We start from the raw sequence: 19,530 nt of genomic DNA, 5'->3' as shown, positions 1-19,530 counted from the left end.
GATCAGAGCCCCCTTCTCCCTGTCCTCGGATTGTTTCGCACTGTCCAACTCATCATGCATTTCCGAGAGCTGATCCTGGAGATCTCTGATTTCAGTCTGGTGCTGCTCCGTTCCATCTTCACTTGGAACAGCCTGGCAGAAAAGGAAACCCACAAGAGAGATTCTCTCGGTCTCTGCTTATTTTCATCCAGTCTGCTTTCAGACCTTCAGATGGTCAAATAGAGTCATCTAAGTCCCCAAGTAGCCTCCCATTCTCTGTTCTGCGCTGAACAAAATATCACAAACCAGAAAGGCACTGGTAAGAACTATACCTGCAGTCTAATTGCCCAAGGAGAAGACAAGTGAGAACTCAAGCCATTGTAATGGGAAAAGTTATACAGCGATATTCTTCCCCAAAAGGAGACCACAGGGTACCAGAATTTGGATAGAGAAGATAAGGAATTAGGCCATAGAGCACAACTTTTATGATAAATGTTTTCACTAAAGGCACCTGACTCTGGACCAACCCCACTCTCAGTACTCCAGACCAGGAGAGTCAGCAAATTATGGCCCATGGGCCAATCTGGCCCACTGCCTGCTTTTGTAAATAAAGTTTTATTGGAACAAAACCATGCTCATTCATGTATTGCTTATGGTCATTTGCACAATACAATGGCAGAAATGAACAGTTTCATACAGTACGGTCCATAAACTCTAAAACATTTGTTATCTAACAGAGAAAAGTTTGCCGACCTCTGTTCCAAATTAAACTCACAGCTGTTCTACCTTTTTTATTTTGTAAAGTCTTTTAGTTCAGTCGCTCAGTTGTACCCTACTCTTTGCGACCCCATGGACTGCAGCACGTCAGGCTTCCCTGTCCATCACCAACTACAGGAGCCTATTCAAACTCACATCCATTGAGTCGGTGATGCCATCCAACCATCTCATCCTCTGCCATACCCTTCTCCTCTTACCTCCAATCTTTCCCAGCATCAGAGTCTTTTCAAATGAGTCAGTTCTTCGCATCAAGTGGCCAAAGTGTTGGAGTTTCAGTTTCAGCATTAGTCCTTCCAATGAATATTTGGGACTGATTTCCTTTAGGATGGACTGGTTAGATCTCCTTGCTGTCCAAGGGACTCTCAAGAGTCTTCTCTAACACCGCAGTTCAAAAGCATCAATTCTTTGCAGCTCAGCTTTCTTTATAGTTCAATTCTCACATCCATATATGACTACTGGAAAAACCATAGCTTTGACTAGACTGACCTTAGTTGGCAAAATAATGTCTCTGCTTTTTAATATGCTGTCTAGGTTGATCAAAGCTTTTCTTCCAAGGAGCAAGCGTCTTTTAATTTCATGGTGGCAGTCACTGTCTGCAGTGATTTTGGAGCCCAAGAAAGTAAAGTCTTTCACTGTTTCCACTGATTCCCCATATATCTGCAAAGAAGTGATGGGACCGAATGACATGATCTTAGTTTTCTGAATGTTGAGTTTTAAGCCTACTTTTTTACTCTCCTCTTTCACTTTCATCAACAGGCTCTTTAGTTCTTTGTTTCTGGCATAAGTGTGGTGTCATCTGCATATCTGAAGTTATTGATATTTCTCCTGGCAATCTTGATTTCAGCTTGTGCTTCACCCAATCCAGCATTTCTCATGATGTACTGTGCATATAACTGAAATAAGCAGGGTGACAATATACAGCCTTGTCATACTCCTTTCCCGAATTGGAACCAGTCTGTTGTTTCATGTCCAGTTCTAATTGTTGCTTCCTGACCTGCATACAGATTTCTCAGGAGGCAGGTCAGGTGGTCTGGTATTCCCATCTCTTTAAGAATTTTTCAGTGTGTTGTGATTCACATAAATGCTTTGGCATAGTCAATAAAGCCAAAGTATGTGTTTTTTTGGAACTCTCTTGCTTTTTCGATGACCCAGCAGATGTTGACAATTTGATCTCTGGTTCCTCTGCCTTTTCTAAATCCAGCTTGAGCATCTGGAAGTTCACAGTTCACATACTGTTGAAGCCTGGTTTGGAGAATTTTGAGCATTAATTTGCTAGCATGTGAGATGAGTGCAATTGTGTAGCAGTTTGAGCATTCTTTGGCATTGCCTTTCTTTGGGATTGGAATGAAAACTGACCTTTTCCAGTCCTGTGGCCACTGCTGAGTTTTCCAAATTTGCTGGCATATTGAGTGCAGCACTTTCACAGCATCATCTTCCAGCATTTGAAATAGCTTAACTGGAATTCCATCACCTCCACTAGCTTTGTTCGTAGTGATGCTTTCTAAGGCCCACTTGACTTCACATTCCAGGATGTCTAGCTCTAGGTGAGTGATCACACCATCCTGATTATCTGGATCATGAAGATCTTTTTTGTACAGTTCTTCTATTCTTGCCACCTCTTTTTAATATCTTCTGCTTCTGTTAGGTCCATACCATTTCTGTCCTTTATTGAGCCCATCTTTGCATGAAATGCTCCCTTAGTATCTCTGATTTTCTTGAAGAGATCTCTAGTCTTTCTCATTCTATTGTCTTCCTCTGTTTCTTTGCATTGATTGCTGAGAAAGGCTTTCTTATCTCTCCTTGCTATTCTTTGGAACTCTGCATTCAAATGGGTATATCTTTCCTTTTCTCCTTTGCCTTTCACTTGTCTTCTTTTCATAGCTATTTGTAAGGCCTCCTCAGACAGCCATTTTGCCTTTTTGCATTTCTTTTTCTTGGGGATTGTCTTGATCCCTGCCTCCTGTACAATGTCATAAACCTCTGTCCATAGTTCTTCAGACACTCTATCAGATCTAATCCCTTGAATTTATTTGTCACTCCCACTGTATAATCATGGGAGAAGGCAATGGCAACCCACTCCAGTACTCTTGCCTGGCAAATCCTATGGACAGAGGAGCCTGGTAGGCTGCAGTCCATGGGGTCGCTGGGAGTTGGACACGACTGAGCAACTTCACTTTCACTTTTCACTTTTCACTTTTATGCACTGGAGAAGGCAATGGCAACCCACTCCAGTGTTCTTGCCTGGAGAATCCCAGGGATGGCGGAGCCTGTTGGGCTGCCGTCTACGGGGTTGCACAGAGTCGGACATGACTGAAGCGACTTAGTAGCAGCAGCAGTGTAATCATAAGGGATTTGATTTAGGTCATACCTAAATGGTCTAGTGGTTTTTCCCTACTTTCTTCAATTTAAGTCTGAATTTGGCAATAAGGAATTCATGATCTGACCCACAGTCAGCTTCCGATCTTGTTTTTGCTGACTGTATAGAGCTTCTCCATCCTTGGCTGCAAGGAATATAATCAATCTGATTTCGGTGTTGACCATCTGGTGATGTCCATGTGTAGAGTCTTCTCTTGTGTTGTTGGAAGACGTTGTTTGCTATGACCAGTGCATTCTCTTGGCAAAACTCTACTAGCCTTTGCTCTGCTTCGTTCTGTACTCCAAGGCCAAATTTGCCTGTTACTCCAGGTATTTCTGGACTTCCTACTTTTGCTTTCTAGTCCCCTATAATGAAAAGGACATCTTTTTTGGGTGGTAGTTATAGAAGGTCTTGTAGGTCTTCACAGAACCGTTCAACTTCTTCTTCATCTTCTTCTATGGGGCATATACTTAGATTACTGTGATACTGAATGGTTTGCCATGGAAATGAACAGAGATCATTCTGTCATTTTTGAGATTGCATCCAAGTACTGCATTTTGGACTCTTGTTTACTATGATGGCTACTCCATTTTTTTTAAGGCATTCTTGCCCATAGCAGTAGATATAATGGTCATCTAAGTTAAATTCACCCATTCCAGTCCATTTTAGTTCAATGATTTCTAAAATGTCGACGTTCACTCTTGCCATCTCCTGTTTGACCACTTCCAATTTGTCTTGATTCATGAACCTAACATTCCAGGTTCCTATGCAATATTGCTCTTTACAGCATTGGACCTTGCTTCTATCACCAGTCACATCCACAGCTGGGTGTTGTTGCTTTGGCTCCATCTTTTCATTCTTTCTGGAGTTATTTCTCCACTGATCTCCAGTAGCATACTGGGCATCTACCGACCTGGGGAGTTCATCTTTCAGTGTCCTATCTTTTTGCCTTTTCATACTGTTCATGGGGTTCTCAAGGCAAGAATACTAAAGTGGTTTGCCATTCCCTTCTCCAGTGGAGCACGTTTTGTCAGAACTCTCCACCATGACCCTTCTGTCTTGGGTGGCCCTACACAGCATGGCTCATAGTGTCATTGAGTTAGACAAGGCTGTGGTCCATGTGATCAGATTGGTTAGCTTTCTGTGAGGGAAAACCACAGTCTGTCTGCCCTCTGTTGGAGAAGGATAAGAGGCTTATGGAAGCTTTCTGATGGGAGAGACTGACTGAGGGGGAAACTGGGTCCTGTTTTGATGGGCAGGGCCATGCTCAGAAAATCTTTAATCCAATTTTCTGTTGATGGGCAGGGCTGTGTTCCCTCCCTGCTATTTGACCTGAAGCCAAACTATGGTGGAGGTAATGAAGATAATGTCGACTTCCTTCAAAAGCTCCCATGCAGGCACTGCTACAGTCAGTGCCCCCAGCCCTGCACCAGGCCACCACCGACCCAGGCCTCTGCCAGAGACTCCTGGACACTCACGGGCAAGTCTGGGTCAGTCTCTTGTGGGGGTCACTGTTCCTTTCTCCTGGGTCCTGGTGTGCTGAAGGTTCTTCTGTTTGTGCCCTCCAAGAGTGTGTTTCCCCAGTCCTGTGTAAGTTCTGGGGGCTCTATGGTGGGGTTAATGGCGACCTCCTCCAAGAGGGCTTATGCCATACCCAGGTCTACTGCACCCAGAGCCCCTGCCCCTGTCCCTGCAGCAGTCCACTGCTGACCCGTACCTCCTCAGGAGACACTCAAACACAGTAAAGTCTTTACTACACTAAATTTCAGGGTTTTTTTCTTTTCAACCTCTTTTCTGAAATTAACCTCTAAGAATATTTTAAAAGCACACACCATACCATCAAAATGCCAAAGGTAATGAAATGCTTTTATGATACAATGTCCTATTGTTCTTGAATTTCCCTCTAGATTTCACTCCTGCTTAACCTCTCACATAAAGCTTCTGTCACAGCCAGTGGACTTCACTGCACCATTCATTTCAGACCTTCGTTTCAAGTCCTTTTGTCACAGATTTTTTTTTTCAGGTTAGAATACAATTTATTGAGATGCAGCTCACACATTCAGACATCCCACATGTTATACATGCTCATTCTGTATTTCACACAAATTTAATCAGATATAAAACACTCACCATGAGGTATTCGAAGTATTCCTTTGTATATGCCACATTTGTTCAGATGCAATACACATTCATTTAGACATTCTCCTCACACAACTGGGTCAGGTATTTTACTTGTATGTTCTTAAATCACTGCTAGAATCCCAACAATCACATAACTGTAGGCTCTGGTTTCTTGTTCATGGATTTCTACATGTGGACAGGTTTTCATCTACACAGACTCTTTAGATAGGATGCTCTTGCAACAAGAGCAAGTAGGGAAAAAACGGTGGTGGATTTATTGCTAATCTTTCTCTTTTAAATCTCTTGAAATGAATAAAATATCCACTGTCACAGATTTTAATACAACAAAATGGCAGGGCCGTTTGGGCTTGACTTTCTCTCTAAAGACACAAAAGAAGTATAAACACTGGTCACAAAAGCCAGCATCGTCCAGGATAAAACTCTGAACGCAGAAGACTGTGGAGGTCACATGACATTGCTTTGTAGAGACTGGACTCAGGCTCTTAAAGTATCTCTAGATACAACACTCGGGATTCCCAGCTGCTCACTTAACCTGCCATGAGATCCACTTTAAGGGCTAGAATTTTATAAAACATCCTTTGAGGTGCACAAACAATTTTTAAATTCTGCTTACCAGTCTACACGTCACTGGTTTTACAATTTTGCAAGGGTAAGAGGGAAAAAAGGCAGATTCAGCAGCCCCTATGAAGATCTGGAAGGTTGCGGAGAATTAAACGGACAGAAAGAATCTGGCTCCATGGGCTCAGGAGCCTGGGTGGGGAGGGCTCAGACTCTGAGCCCACACTTACTCCTCCAGGTGTCTCCGGAGCGCCCCCTCACTTTCCTCCAGCCGCCGCTGCAGCACAGTGCTCTCCTCCACCTTGCTGTCATGCTGGCTTTGCAACACTTCTAAGTCTGCTTTCATCCTGTCTCTCTCTTCTTTGATGTTCTGCTGATTCTAAAACACATGTGTGTGAGTTAAAGCACCTCCACTGTACACTAATGTCACCCCACTGAATCCTGAATCTCAGATGGACTCCATGTCTCTGCATTTAGATTATTAAACAACCTGATGGAACTGTGCAATTAAGGCATCTGCTAAGTTGCTTCAGTCGTGTCTGACTCTGTGCGACCCCATAGATGGCAGCCCACCAGGCTCCCCCGTCCCTGGGATTCTCCAGGCAAGAACACTGGAGTGGGTTGCTATTTCCTTCTCCAATGCATGAAAGTGAAAAGTGAAAGTGAAGTCACTCGGTCATGTCCGACTCTTAGCGACTCCATGGACTGCAGCCTACCAGGCTCCTCCATCCATGAGATTTTCCAGGCAAGAATATTGGAGTGGGGTGCCACTGCCTTCTCCAAATTAAAGCATAAGAGTTCACAACTAGAAAGAATACTGAACATTTAATGAATTGTAATACTTCTAAAAGAAAAACACAAACACATCTTAATCACATTCTGCTATTTCTACTACCTAGTCCAGACATTTTATATACATTTAGTTTCCAATTTGCCCATCTGAATCCAACAGCATTTCTGTTACCCTGTCAAAGCCAACATTCTCTACATGCTTTGGTTCAGTTCAGTCACTCAGTCATGTCCAACTCTTTGCAAACCCACGGACTGCAGCTTCCCTGTCCATCATCAACTCCAGGAGCCTACTCAAACTCATGTCCATCAAGTCGGTGATGCCATCCAACCATCTCATCCTCCGTCGTCCCCTTCTCCTCCCACCTTCAATCCCTCCCAGCATCAGGGTCTTTTCCAATGAGTTCTTTGCATCAGGTGGCCAAAGTATTGGAGTTTCAGCTTCAGCATCAGCCCTTCCAATGAATATTCAGGACTGATTTCCTTTAGGATGGACTGGTTGGATCTCCTTGCAGTCCATAGGACTCTCAAGAGTCTTCTCCAGCACCACAGTTCAAAAGTATCAATTCTTTGGTGTTCAGCTTTCTTTACAATCCAACTCTCACATCCATACATGACTACTGGAAAAACCATAGCTTTGCCTAGACAGACCTTTATTGGTAAAGTAATGTCTCTGCTTTTTAATAGGCTGTCTAGGTTGGTGATAGCTTTTCTTCCAAGGAGCAAGCATCTTTTAGTTTCATGGCTGCAGTCACCATCTGCAGCCATGATTTTGGTTACTTACCAAAAAAAAAAGTCTTCAGAAAACAGGAATTAAATTTACAGGAATTTGCTCAGTAATGCGAAGAAAGTTTCTCTTGGGAAAAAAATTGTTTTCATTTCACTTGGGCAACCCAAGGTACTTAAAATACTCTATCAATCAAGACAGAAAAGAATAAAATAGTACAAAGAAAAATCACAGGTACCTTGACTTCCAGTTGAAGCTGTGTCTGAAGTTCAGCCACTTCTGTGGTCAACTTGTTCTTCTGTTCCAAGAGATCTTTGACTTCAGATGAAGAATTAGAAGCCTACAATCAATTGCAAAGATATTAAATGTTCAAGGTGCTTTATTTTTTTTTTCTTGTATAGATTTAACAGGATGACACTCTCAAAAGGATTTGGCTAAAACCCTATAGCAAAGTGGTTAGAAAATTACAAATAAAAGGGAGGGGAAAGCAGAAATGAAAGCCAGAAAAGGCAGTGTCTTGGCTCTCATGCACCCAAATCCAGGTGTGAGCCATGCGTGAACCTAGAATGATGTACTTCCTCATCTGTTCCTGGGAAGCAGACCGGAAACCAACAATCAACAAAAACAGAGGCCCTCCTATTTTCTTAGGCAAAATGAGAACAATCCATCTCAGAAATTCAAACCTAACCCAAGGAGAAAAATTGTAGGTTGTTCTTTTCCAAACAAAAACTGCCTGCTTCTCTGCTTTCCAATATGGTTCCAGCCTATTAAGGGAGAGGGTTCTCTTTCAGGAAGTCACTTAACTGACACCAAAATAAAAAAACCTTTGCCAGCAAATAATCGGATTCATAAGTGAGAGACACAGAGAGTAGAAAAATGTGGATAATTAAGCAGTCACAGTACTCTGACTGGAGCCAGAAGTCTAAGGGCCTAAGTTCACCTCATTATCTCCGGCTTGATTAAGAAGGAGCAGCTTCTTAACTGGTCTCCCTTCCTCTAATCTTACCTCTCTCCAAAAGCTACAAAGGAATGAATTTTTACAAACACAACACCACTCATGGCCATTTAAAAGTCCATCAGTGTTAACCTATCACCTTCTGCCTGAAATGACATGATTTACAAGGTCCTTCCTATCTGGTGCCTGGTCCCCACATCCTAGCTCCCTCCTCCAGCTACACTAAACTACCTCCAGTCCCCTAAACATGACAAGTGCACATCTCTTTATATTTTATGTTTTTTGTGCTGTTCCCTCTACCTAGAATGCCCTGCCTTTCCCCCTTGTCTAGGAGAATTCTATGATATTTTGAGACAACATTAGAGTTATTGACTCCAGAAGGGCTACCCCGACTTTCCCAGTTAAGGCTGGATACCCTTCATCTGGGACCACAATGACAATCTGAACATCAAGACCAAAGGATGCATTCTCCAAGAGAATATGCAGGTAAATGAAAAGCAACAGTCGTGGTGATGATTTGTATGTAAAAGTTTCAGCAAAAAAATTCTAACCTAATTGTAAAAACTGTTCAGTTCCTAAAGCCTGCCTACAAGCAAAGTATATAATTTAACGGTTCCCCAGTGGGAACTGTGTGCCCGTGTGCATTTATATAACTTATATATTTACAAATTCAATACATAATATATAACAGAATATATGAAAAATAAGTATATAATATGTAAATCTGTAACTGTAAACAGTTATATGTAGTAAATTAATCAATTAAAACTTTAAATGTTTTTATTTGATACCAGAGCAGCAGTCTGGGAATACTGAACAACAGAGGAAAAAGGATAGTTGATGCCTTAAAATATTCTTCATTCACATGTTGCCAAAGTTAAAAAAGAAGCTATAGACATATTCCCTGTTGCCTGCCTCTGGGTATCTCCTCTTTCCTTCCAGTGCAGAATACTCTCCCAACAAGGGAAAAGGGAAGATGCCCAAGCAAGAAATGGGCCCAAGTCAAGGTGGCACAAAATTGAGAGACAAGATTTTAGTCCTCCCTCATAAATCCTGCTTCCCTTCGTGACACAAAGTATGTCCAGCATTTAGCAGATGCTCACTAAATAAGAGATGACTGCCTTAACCAAAAAAATTTCCCAAGTCCCAACTCAACAGTCCCAAGTCCCCAATATAATAAATTATAAACAGGCAGATTTTCTTAAAAAAAAAAAAAAAAACTTTGGCCCCACTCCACTCCTTCAGCCCACACGGGTCAGCCCATCAGTCTCTCTTTCATATTCTCTAGTTTGAGAATGTGTGTCCAAGCCTATTCATACTTACTTTTCAAACCTGCCTACTATAATGCTAGGGTTCTCCATCTAATGCTTCATTTTTCCTAGTCTTCTTTTCCCTTTCTAAATTTTACCACCTATCACTTTGTCCTGTTTTATTTTACAGATTTTTTTAAAAGTAAAATTTCTTAAAAACCTTTCTAGAAAATAGGCAGATACAAATTACCAACAGTGAAAGCATGCTGTTCCATCTTTGGTACTGCCTACTACATGGCAAACTCCCCACTTCCTGCTGCAACCAAAAGTACAGACTGAAGAAAGCAATCTGCCTGCCATGCTCCATGTGAAATGCCCTCTACAAAGCACCAAGCTTCTCCTTACTTGATTATTTCCTTGTGTGCTCCCTGCTGCTCGAGATTTCAAAGTCTGTATTTTCTCAAACACCAGGTTGACCTTCCTCTTAGTAGCATCATCATTATCGGTGCTTCTGGAAAAGACACAGCAGAAAACAATTTTAAAAAATGAAGGCACAACCGTTAGTCTCAGACTATTTTATGTGCCACAACGCACAAACAATAAGCCCTTTAAGAAGATAAACTGGGACTTGCTTGGTGATCCAGTGGTTAAGAATCTGCCTGCCAATGGAGGGGATGCTGGTTCAATCCCTGGTCCGGGAAGATTCCACATGCCAAAGGTAACAAAGCCCATGCGCCACAAATACTGAGGCTCACATGCCTAAAGCCCATGCTCTGCAATGAGAGAAGCCCAGGCACCACAACTAGTGAGTAGGCCTGGCTCGCCCCAACTAGAGAAAGCCCTTGCGCAGCAATGAAGACCCAGCATGGCACAGACAAAAATGAAAAATAAAATTTAACCAAAAAAAGATAGACTGCAACAGGAAAAAATGAAGGTTCAGACAGAACCCATGTGAGGAGAACAGGATGGATACGGCATTTTTTCCCAAAGAATTGGTTCTATTTTACCACTTGATTTGGGAGAGAGGTTTTCATTTCCAGACATGTGAAAGAGACACAGGTACATACTAAATAAGCTTGAAGATGACATCCAATAAACATTTAGTCATCTATTTCTTGCCTAAATTAAATGACAAATATTTATTCCAACACAGAATCTCTCCTATATGTGTGTGACACTATGAATGCCCCACAATGATATTAAATTTGTTTTAGCCTTTGTTTAAAAAAATAAATCCCCCAAGCCAAGGTTGTCAACACGGCTGTCCTCTGTCTAGACTTTCACAGGTAATGGTCAGATAAAGTTCTATTAACAGCTAGGCACCCTGCACCTTTTATCACACATACCTGACACTTAAGAAAAGTTAATAAGTTTCCTTAAATAAGTGTCTCCCATTAAAGTCTGTCTCAGTCTCTCAGTAAATCAAGGGCCAAAAAAAAAACACAAAAGAATGTAGAGAAACCATTTTAAATGTTAAAAGTTCTTCTACTTTAATTTTCTCATGGTAAAACCCTTCACAGAAAGACACTAATAACTAGTTCTTAGTTAGAAGAATCTCTTTACTTTTTTTTCCTTCAAAAGAGCCCCTATCTTATATTTTGAATGATTCTGTCAGCTCTACATTACTGACAGAAAATTGTAAGCCACAATACAAAACTATGAAGTGTTCTGATACCAATGAGTATTTTTGCCAAGTGACTTTCAGTCATGTCAGAGTATAAAGCTTTTCTTCTTTTTAATCATATCTGATGAGAGAACTGAAACAGAAACTTCAAATTCCTGGCCTAGAATCCCAGCTTATTTGGTATCTAAGTAAGGACTGAAAACCAGATTATTCAAACTCAACCTTCCCAGATAAGTAAGTGGAAAGCACAGCTTTTAAATGACTCATTAAAAATAATGGAAGCAGGGGCTCCCCGCCAACATCAACTCTGGGGAGAGGTGGTGTTTTTATTTGTAACTTATAATAAGGGACGATAGATTACATTTGTGTATACAGAGGCAAATTCAAGTCAATGACTGATTCAATTCAAAACTGAATAGACAGTCTTCCTATCTTTGAATTTGTTTCTAAAATAGTGGAGAGTCAGAGTCATTTTGAACTTTTAAAGTATTATGTCGTTCCCTACATTTCCTTCCCCTTCTTCACCCTCCTCCACCCAAGTCTCAAATGCTGTTATGAAAACTCCAGCCACGGAGCCTGAACCCTGAAATGGCTCACACAGGGCAGGAAGGAAGCACAAAACACAAGGTCTCAGAAGAGAAAAGTAAGAAGCCCGCCATAAAGGACAATACTGTGCTCCTTGAAGGAAAATCACTAACCCTTCTTTGAGGTAATTGTAAAGTATCTGCTTGGCCGTCTCCTCGTTGGTTTGCTGAGTGAGCTCCTGCTGGCCTTTTAACAGATCCGGTGTGGCCTGGAACACAACGTCTGTTATTAGATCACAGGATGAAGCTTCCAGGAAGAAGGCAACACCCCACAGCAGAAGCTTCCAAACACATTCCTACTTTCCAGAAAGAATTCCTCAGGTAAGGATGCTCATTACAACTGGTTCCACCACTTAGTAGCCCTGTAACCCTGGGCAACATACTTAACTTTTCCTCACCTCAATTTTTCACCTGTAAATAGAAGTTAATAACACCTTCCTTCATGGGGTTGGTGAGATCCTGTAATACATAACAAATAGTGCCTGGCACTTACCAACCTTTTAATCCATCTTATCACTATCATTATCTTTTTATTGTTACTACCAAAACACTAAATGTACCACTTAAAGAAATTCCATCACTTCAGGATAAACCTGAATTAGGATTAACCTAATTTCTCAGGACAGAAATTAATCCAGTCACTCAATGTCATGAGGAAAATTAACACATCTAAACAAATCTAAGCATGGAGCCTCTCTTTGTTTTTTGAAAACAAATTCTGCATACTTTCAGATTTTACACAAACACAAAAAGAAAAATCGAGTCTCTCAATTGTGTTTGATAAGTTACTGCACAAACAAGAACAGGACAGGAATCTAGGGTTACTTAATTAGTTTAGAAAAATGAATGATTGGCAGGTCAAAATCCGCAGGGGAAAACTCTAAAAAATAATACTAATTCAAGATGATGCAATTACTGATTCAAGATGGAAGATACCTATTCCTACAGCCAGGATGGAGATGGTTTAGAAGGGAAACAAAATGACTCCCACCAGTATTACCTGAGTATTTGAAGTGGAAGTAAACGTCTTCACGGAAATCCTCTTGGTCCCTGAATCAGGGGAAGTCGCCAGCGCCGGATTCTGTAACATCAGCGTAGCCGTGGCTGTTTTGATTTCCTCCTCCTTCTTAGTCTGTGCTGGGAGGGAGGATGTGCGCCCAGTCGGACTTTCCTGAGCACTTTTGTTTTCTGGAACTTTCCCGTCTTTGTTCTGCAGGGGCGGCCTGGGCTGGGCACCCAGCAGCCTGGCGAAGGTGCGCCCCCCACCTTGCCTGCCCCGGTGCTCCTGCGCACGCGGCGGGCACACCTGTGATGGCCGCAGCAGGTGTTCGCTGGACTTGCCCAGGTTCCTGCTGAATTCCGTTAGGTACTCCGAGTTCCCCTGGAGACCGAAAGGAAAGGCACTGTCCACACTTCGGGACCTTTTCCTGTCTTCTGGGTTGATCCTGTTTCTCTTCCCAGACCTGCCTCTTCTCTGCATCCCAGGTTTTTGGTCAAATTTTTCAATCAACTGATCCACGCCAGGAATCGACCCCGTGTCAATATCCCGCCCAGTTCCAGGCAAGAAGGGGATGTACCTTCTGTTTTCGTGACGATTCACATTGTCGGCGTGGATGGCACATTCTTGATCATCGAGTAAAAATCTGTACAAAGAGTTGGCTGAAGTGGGAGTCGTGGATGACGAGGAGGATCTCCGGGACCGGGCTCCGTCCAGCACAGGCCCGGCTGAGTCCTGGCGCCGGAAGGGAAGCACATCCGGTCTGGTTTTCTTGGCTTCGAGGTGGGCTTGCAGGCTGGGGGTGGGCAGGGGCCTCCCGCTAGGGGCAAGAGCCTCCTCTGCCAGACATTCCTTGCTGCAGCTCTGAATGTTCATACACACCGAGGTCTGCTTCTTGGGGTCATCGATGACCACGGAGCTGCACAGACGGATGGCCGTCACATTGGACCTGGCCGGGTCTTCGGAGCGAGGGCTGGTGGGCTGGGAAAGGCTAGGTTTGGGCATGCAAGTCCAGGCCTTCTTATTGTTCGTCCCTTCTCTTAAAGCTTTCAGCCAACTGGTTTCAGGAGGCTGGTGATTTTTCAAGCTCAACTCATTCTTTTCAGGATCATAGGGCTGTAGAAGCTCTGGATGCCTCTCAAAGTTCAGCATGGGGGATGCTTTCCTTGGCTCCTCTTTGCGCTCTAGAGCCCCATTCTTGCCCTCAAAGACAGAGGGCTGTTTCAGGTTTCTTACTGGGCCAGGTGGGGCATATGGGTTTTCTGGGAGCTGCAGTTCTTCTGCACTGCTCTCTTCCACCACAGACCCCTTGCTGGGATGGAGGGGCAGGTTGTTTATCATCGGAGCTGGAAATGATGGCCCGTTTTCAGAAAAAGATGTGCCTGCCAGACACTGCTCTGTGTTATTGAGGACTATGTAGGGGTGGCCATCAATGCCCTGGACCCGAATACTGACACCGTAGGAGCCTGCCTTAGCATGCTGGGAATTCCTGGACTTTCTGGTTTCATCACTTGTGAGTCTCAGGTGGACACCATATTCCTGTTGCACATGTTGATATTCACCAAAATACAGCTCCATGGTTCACTGGTCCCACTACCAGGGAAAAAGACGGGGTAAAAAGAGGACATTAAGTTAAAATTACATCTCTTTAAATAAAGATTATGAGAGAAAACTTGCAAAGTTCAGGGAAAAGAAAACACTTTTAATATAATACCAAATGCTCTTTCAAGCAGGCCCTTCTGGATGCCAGGGGCCCATGTGACCGCGGTGTTTGTCAACACCAAGCATGAACCCTGGCCTTAGGAGGGATGACTGGCGAAATGACTGATGCCTTTAGCAGAGCTTAATTATTCTCTCTAGCTGTGCCGGTTGCCCTGTTTTTTTCGTTAGTTCATTTCCTCACACTTTGTCTATTTATTTTTAACCAGTAGGGTGTTCGAGCTTACCAGCATTTGAGAACAAGATACTTTTCCATGAAAATAATTAATAAGAGCTAAGGTATTCTGATGCTTATTTCTCTTTTTTCAAAACTTAATTTTCCTGTCAAAACCCTTTCAAGCTTCTTTATGCACAATGCTGCTTTGAAAGCTTTATCATTATTTATTTGGATACACAGTTTAAAACATTTTTTACTTTAAGGAATCAAACAGTAATGATTAAAAATAAAAATTTTTTTTAAACAAAAAAGTTTAAGGAACATAAGGACCTGAAAATTGCTACTAAAACCTGAAAATTCAGGTCTCTTTATTTTCTGATGGGTCCTAATGCCAAGAATCTGGAGAAGGCAATGGCACCCTACTCCAGTACTCTTGCCTGGAAAATCCCATGGACGGAGGAGCCTGGTAGGCTGCAGTCCATGGGGTCGCCAGGAGTTGGACACGACTGAGCGACTCCATTTTCACTTTTTACTTTCATGCATTGGAGAAGGAAATGGCAACCCACTCCAGTGTTCTTGCCTGGAGAATCCCAGGGACGGGGAAGCCTGGTGGGCTGCCGTCTATGGGGTCACACAGAGTCAGACACAACTGAAGTGACTTAGCATAGCATAGCAATGCCAAGAATCACTGTCTTCACCCCTCTTGTGTGTGACCACCCTCGTCAAGAGACCATATAGATCACTAGGCAGGTCGCCCCAGCCACCCCACACTCAGAGGTTCTCTCACCAGAAATTCACTACTCTCACTCTGAAAACTCCGACAGCCACGGAGAGGCAGGAAGAGCAAAAACAACTGGTCACAGAAAACTGCTATCTTATTTTTTTCACTGTTAGCAGCATTTTTAAGTTTTCTTTCTATTCTGGCATCACTCTAGTAACATATTCTCCAAGAAAATCATCTATTTGACCCACATTTTCAAATTTATTTGCAGAGAATTTTGCAATGTATAAATCACTTCATCTCCTCTATATTTCTTACTTTCTAGCTTCATTTGTGCTTTCTTCACCTATTACTTTTGCAGGTAAAATACACGTCTACATATTTTTTTAAATTGTTGTTCCCCTAGAGAACTAGCTCAGACTTATCAATCATTTCTTTTTTTCTTAATTTTCTAATTTACTGAGGTCTAGTTTGATAATTATTCTTTCCTTCTGCTTTCCTTTATTCTGTTGTATTTCCAGTTTCTTGACTTGTATGCTTCATTTGTTTTTCACTCTTTGATAGTCCACAAATTTTGATATGTGACTATGTCAGGAATAGTGTTGGTTCCTAATGAACAGATGCCAAATAGCAACTTAAGAATTAGGATATTTTCCCCCCCAGAGATAGGAAGTTCAGAGCTGGAATAGATGCCAGGATATTTCTGAGAAATACCTCTTTTATCTTTCTACTCATCTACTTTTAACATGTATTAGACAACTTATAATTACAAGATAGCTGATCCAGCATCACACACACAAGTTTATTAGGCCATATGCGTCAACCTTTTTAAAGAGCTTTCTTGGAGGGCTCACCCACCAGTAATCCCTTGCACCTTATTGGTGAGAACTTAATCATGGATGGGGATGAGGATGACTTGTAGGTCATCCCCACCTACAAGAAAGGATTGGGAAATAGGATGTTGTCTCTTTTTTTTTTTAAGCTGGTCATTGACACTCTCAAAGTCAATGTTCTGTTGGTAAAAAGAGGAGAATGGACATTGGGAAGGCAGCCAGTAGTTTCCACCATGGAAATGTTTCTATTATTATTTTCTAGATAGTTTCAATTCGTGGTTTTGATTTATTTGACAAAAAAGTTGTTTTTGAGGAAGTTTTTGCATATCCGGTATGTTTGCTGTGTTGTTTTGGCTTGGGGGATCTTTATCTATGTTGTTAAGTTATATTTGCACTGCACTATGGTCAGAAAATGAAGTCACCGTAGTTCCCTCTGCCTTCCACTGGTTAGGACTGCAGTGCTGAGAGCACAGGTTCAGTCCCCAGCTGGGGAACTAAGATCTGCAAACTGCATGGAGCAGCCAAAAACACAAAGTGAAGTCACTATTATTTCTTTCTTTTTAAATGTATTGAGATTTCTTTTGTAGGCAAATACATAGATAATTTAATTTTTGTCACTGTTTAATTGGTGCTGGATGTGGTTTCTATTTTAAGCAATGGCATAGGCTTCCCAGGTGGCACTAGTGGTAAAGAACCTACCTGCCAATGCAATATATACCCATTTAATATACCCTTACCAATGATTTAGTTCAATTACACCACATGCGTTCACGCTTCGCCACTCAGTCGTGTCCAACTTTTTGCAATCCTTTTGGACTGTAGCCTGCCAGGCTCCTCTGTCCATGGGATTTTTCAGGTGAGAATACTGGAGTGGGTTGCCATTTCCTCTTCCAGGGGATCTTCTCAACCCAGGGATCAAATCTGGGTCTCCTGCATCATAGGTGGATTCTTTACCTGCTGAGCCATCGGGGAAGCCATCCACATTTGTCTCTCTGATCTGTCTCGGGCCTTCCTGGATATATCTGTCTCTTACCACTAGCTTAGCACCATCAGTTTGCTTGATGGTTATTTTAAATGTAAATCACATTAGATATCACCTGTCATTTAACAGATAGGAACAGCTTGAATACACGTACCTGCAGTGTTCATCATCTCACCGATTGCAATGAGTTTATAATGTCTACTTGCATTTTCAGAGTGATATTACTAACATTTTAAATAATTTAATTTTTAACCAACGTAAAATAAGATATAATGAAAACCTGTACTTTTCAGTTTCCTATCCCCAATCCTGATCACATTCCTCAGAGGAAACCAATTGCAAATTGTAGCTCTTTCTCCTCCATGTTGCTGACTAAAATACCTAGCTGTGATTTCTTAACCTATCATTTTTACATATTGTAGATCACACACACACATACAACACATGAATTTCTCATTCTGTTAGCTTCCCAACAATAAAATCAAGAGCGAATTGTGTTTACATTATTGTGATAATATAATACTATATACTGAACAGCCAAATGGTAGACTCTGGTTATTTTTCCTTTCTCCTATAACTTTAATTTTTCTAGAGGTAGTAACTGCTGTTTTTGCTTATCTTGTTTTCTACCCTTAAATCTCTTCATCAGCTATATTACATCCATTAGATGCTTTCCAGTATTAATTTGCAGATGATAAGAGTACCATCTTATCCCATGATGACCTACCCTCCCCCCCAACATTAGGATTCAGCTGCTCTCTTCCCTTTGTGCTACATTGTTTCCCAAGTTCTTTGTCTTCCTCTTTCTTCGTTACAGAACTGTCCTGATGAAGCACAAGTCCAGTAACTTTTTTTTTGGCCACACCCCACAGCTTGTGGGATCTTAGTTCCTTGATGAGAGATCAAACCTGTGCCCTCAGCAGTAGACCACCAGAGAATTTCTTCCAATAACTTTTAAAGAAAAGGAAAAAATTGTTTGAGACTTTGTATTGTGAAAAATGACTTTATTCTATGCTTACTTTTGAATGATAGTCTAGCTGGATTTAGAATCCTGGTTAAAAATAACTTTCCCGTCAGATTTTAAAATATTACTTCATTATCTTCTAGGTTCTAAGGATGCTATTAAGAATTCTGATGCTATTATGATAGCATCTGTGCGTGCCCTGTTTATTTTTCTCTGAAAGTTTTTATGACCTTTTCTTTGTCCTTGGTGTTCCAAAATTTCAAAATGACATTACCCCATGAGGATTTTACTAAACTGGTGCTTTTACAAAACATGAGCACTTAACATATTCCTTCAATCTGGAAATTCACTTTAGTGCTATGAAATGTTCTTACATTATTTCTGTGATAATGTTCAGAGAATCCTTTTCTTCTGTTCTTGGTGTTTGCATTATCAGTAATGTTGAGTCTTCTAGACTGAATTTCAATTTTTCATATTTCTTTTCTCATCTACTCCTGTGCTCCATCTTTTTTTTCTAATTTTTTTAGAAATACATCCTCAAATTCTTTTAAATTCAAGTATTTCATTTTTAATTTCCATTATTTCTTTATTCTTCTCTAATTGTTTTTCTTTCTTAAGTGCTGTTCGCATTTTGAACATGAAAACAGCTTCTCACTCTGAGAAGCTCTTTATTATAGTATATTATATTATAACTTTTTTCAAAAAATGCAGTTTCTCTGCTGTCTGCAACATCTCCATCTTCTGCAAGTTTTCTCCTTTCTGGTTTGTTTGGGCCCCCGTCTTTCATGTTGAAAGCCTTCCTAATATGACTCGGATCTTTGGCTGCCTGATCCTATTTAAGAAGGAAATATTAATATAATAGTAAAAGCAGGTTGGAGGATCTGTATATATGGAGAGGAATTATTAACTGGCAAACTTCCAAGTTATGTGGAAGGGAAAGTGCTGAGCTTTCCACTAAAGGATTCGCACATTTCAGTGTCTGGGGTCATTTTTCTCTGGAGCCAACTGATTTCCCAAGAATCCTCCAGGCCACTGCTGGGGCTGCAACAGGGCTGGCTGCTGGCCTTTGGGACAGGGCAGGGAGCAACATGGAGGTCCCAGCATGAATTCAGCAGCCGTTTTCAGTCACCTATGACTGCTTCCAACATCATTCCGTTTTCAGTCACCCGTGCCTGCTTCCAACATCATTCCAGTTCAGTTTCCCCAGAGAAGAGAGCTCTAATCTGCTGCTCGGGGGTGAGGGAAAGGGCAGGGGATGCTCAGATATCCGGTACAAAGCAGAGACCCTGGAAATCTAACTGCCCCAGTTCTCAAAGCACCTACATATCGGGTTGGCCCTGAACCCTGCCTTCCACAGTGACCTATGCCTTCCACTTTTGAGCCACTCAGCAGCTCCACAGGCAAATCACCTCATTT

At 41.8% G+C, this 19,530-nt stretch overlaps 1 protein-coding gene across 1 annotated transcript in view; it reads right to left on the bottom strand.

Annotated features, from left to right (window-relative positions):
- CGNL1 (cingulin-like 1) overlaps positions 1–19,530 on the bottom strand; it is a 168,798-nt gene that overhangs the window by 94,892 nt on the left and 54,376 nt on the right. The window contains 7 exon segments of the mRNA XM_010836806.1: positions 1–110; positions 113–132; positions 6,043–6,191; positions 7,567–7,668; positions 9,939–10,044; positions 11,856–11,950; positions 12,742–14,331. Coding sequence (XP_010835108.1) covers positions 1–110; positions 113–132; positions 6,043–6,191; positions 7,567–7,668; positions 9,939–10,044; positions 11,856–11,950; positions 12,742–14,316 — 2,157 coding nt within the window. The 5' untranslated portion in view covers positions 14,317–14,331.

Source organism: Bison bison, unplaced genomic scaffold (genome assembly GCF_000754665.1).
Source record: "Bison bison bison isolate TAMUID 2011002044 unplaced genomic scaffold, Bison_UMD1.0 scf7180017864066, whole genome shotgun sequence".
In the NCBI taxonomy this organism is placed as follows: Eukaryota; Metazoa; Chordata; class Mammalia; order Artiodactyla; family Bovidae; genus Bison; species Bison bison.
Note: the sequence above shows the minus strand (reverse complement) of the source record. Positions and strands in the feature narration are given on the sequence as shown.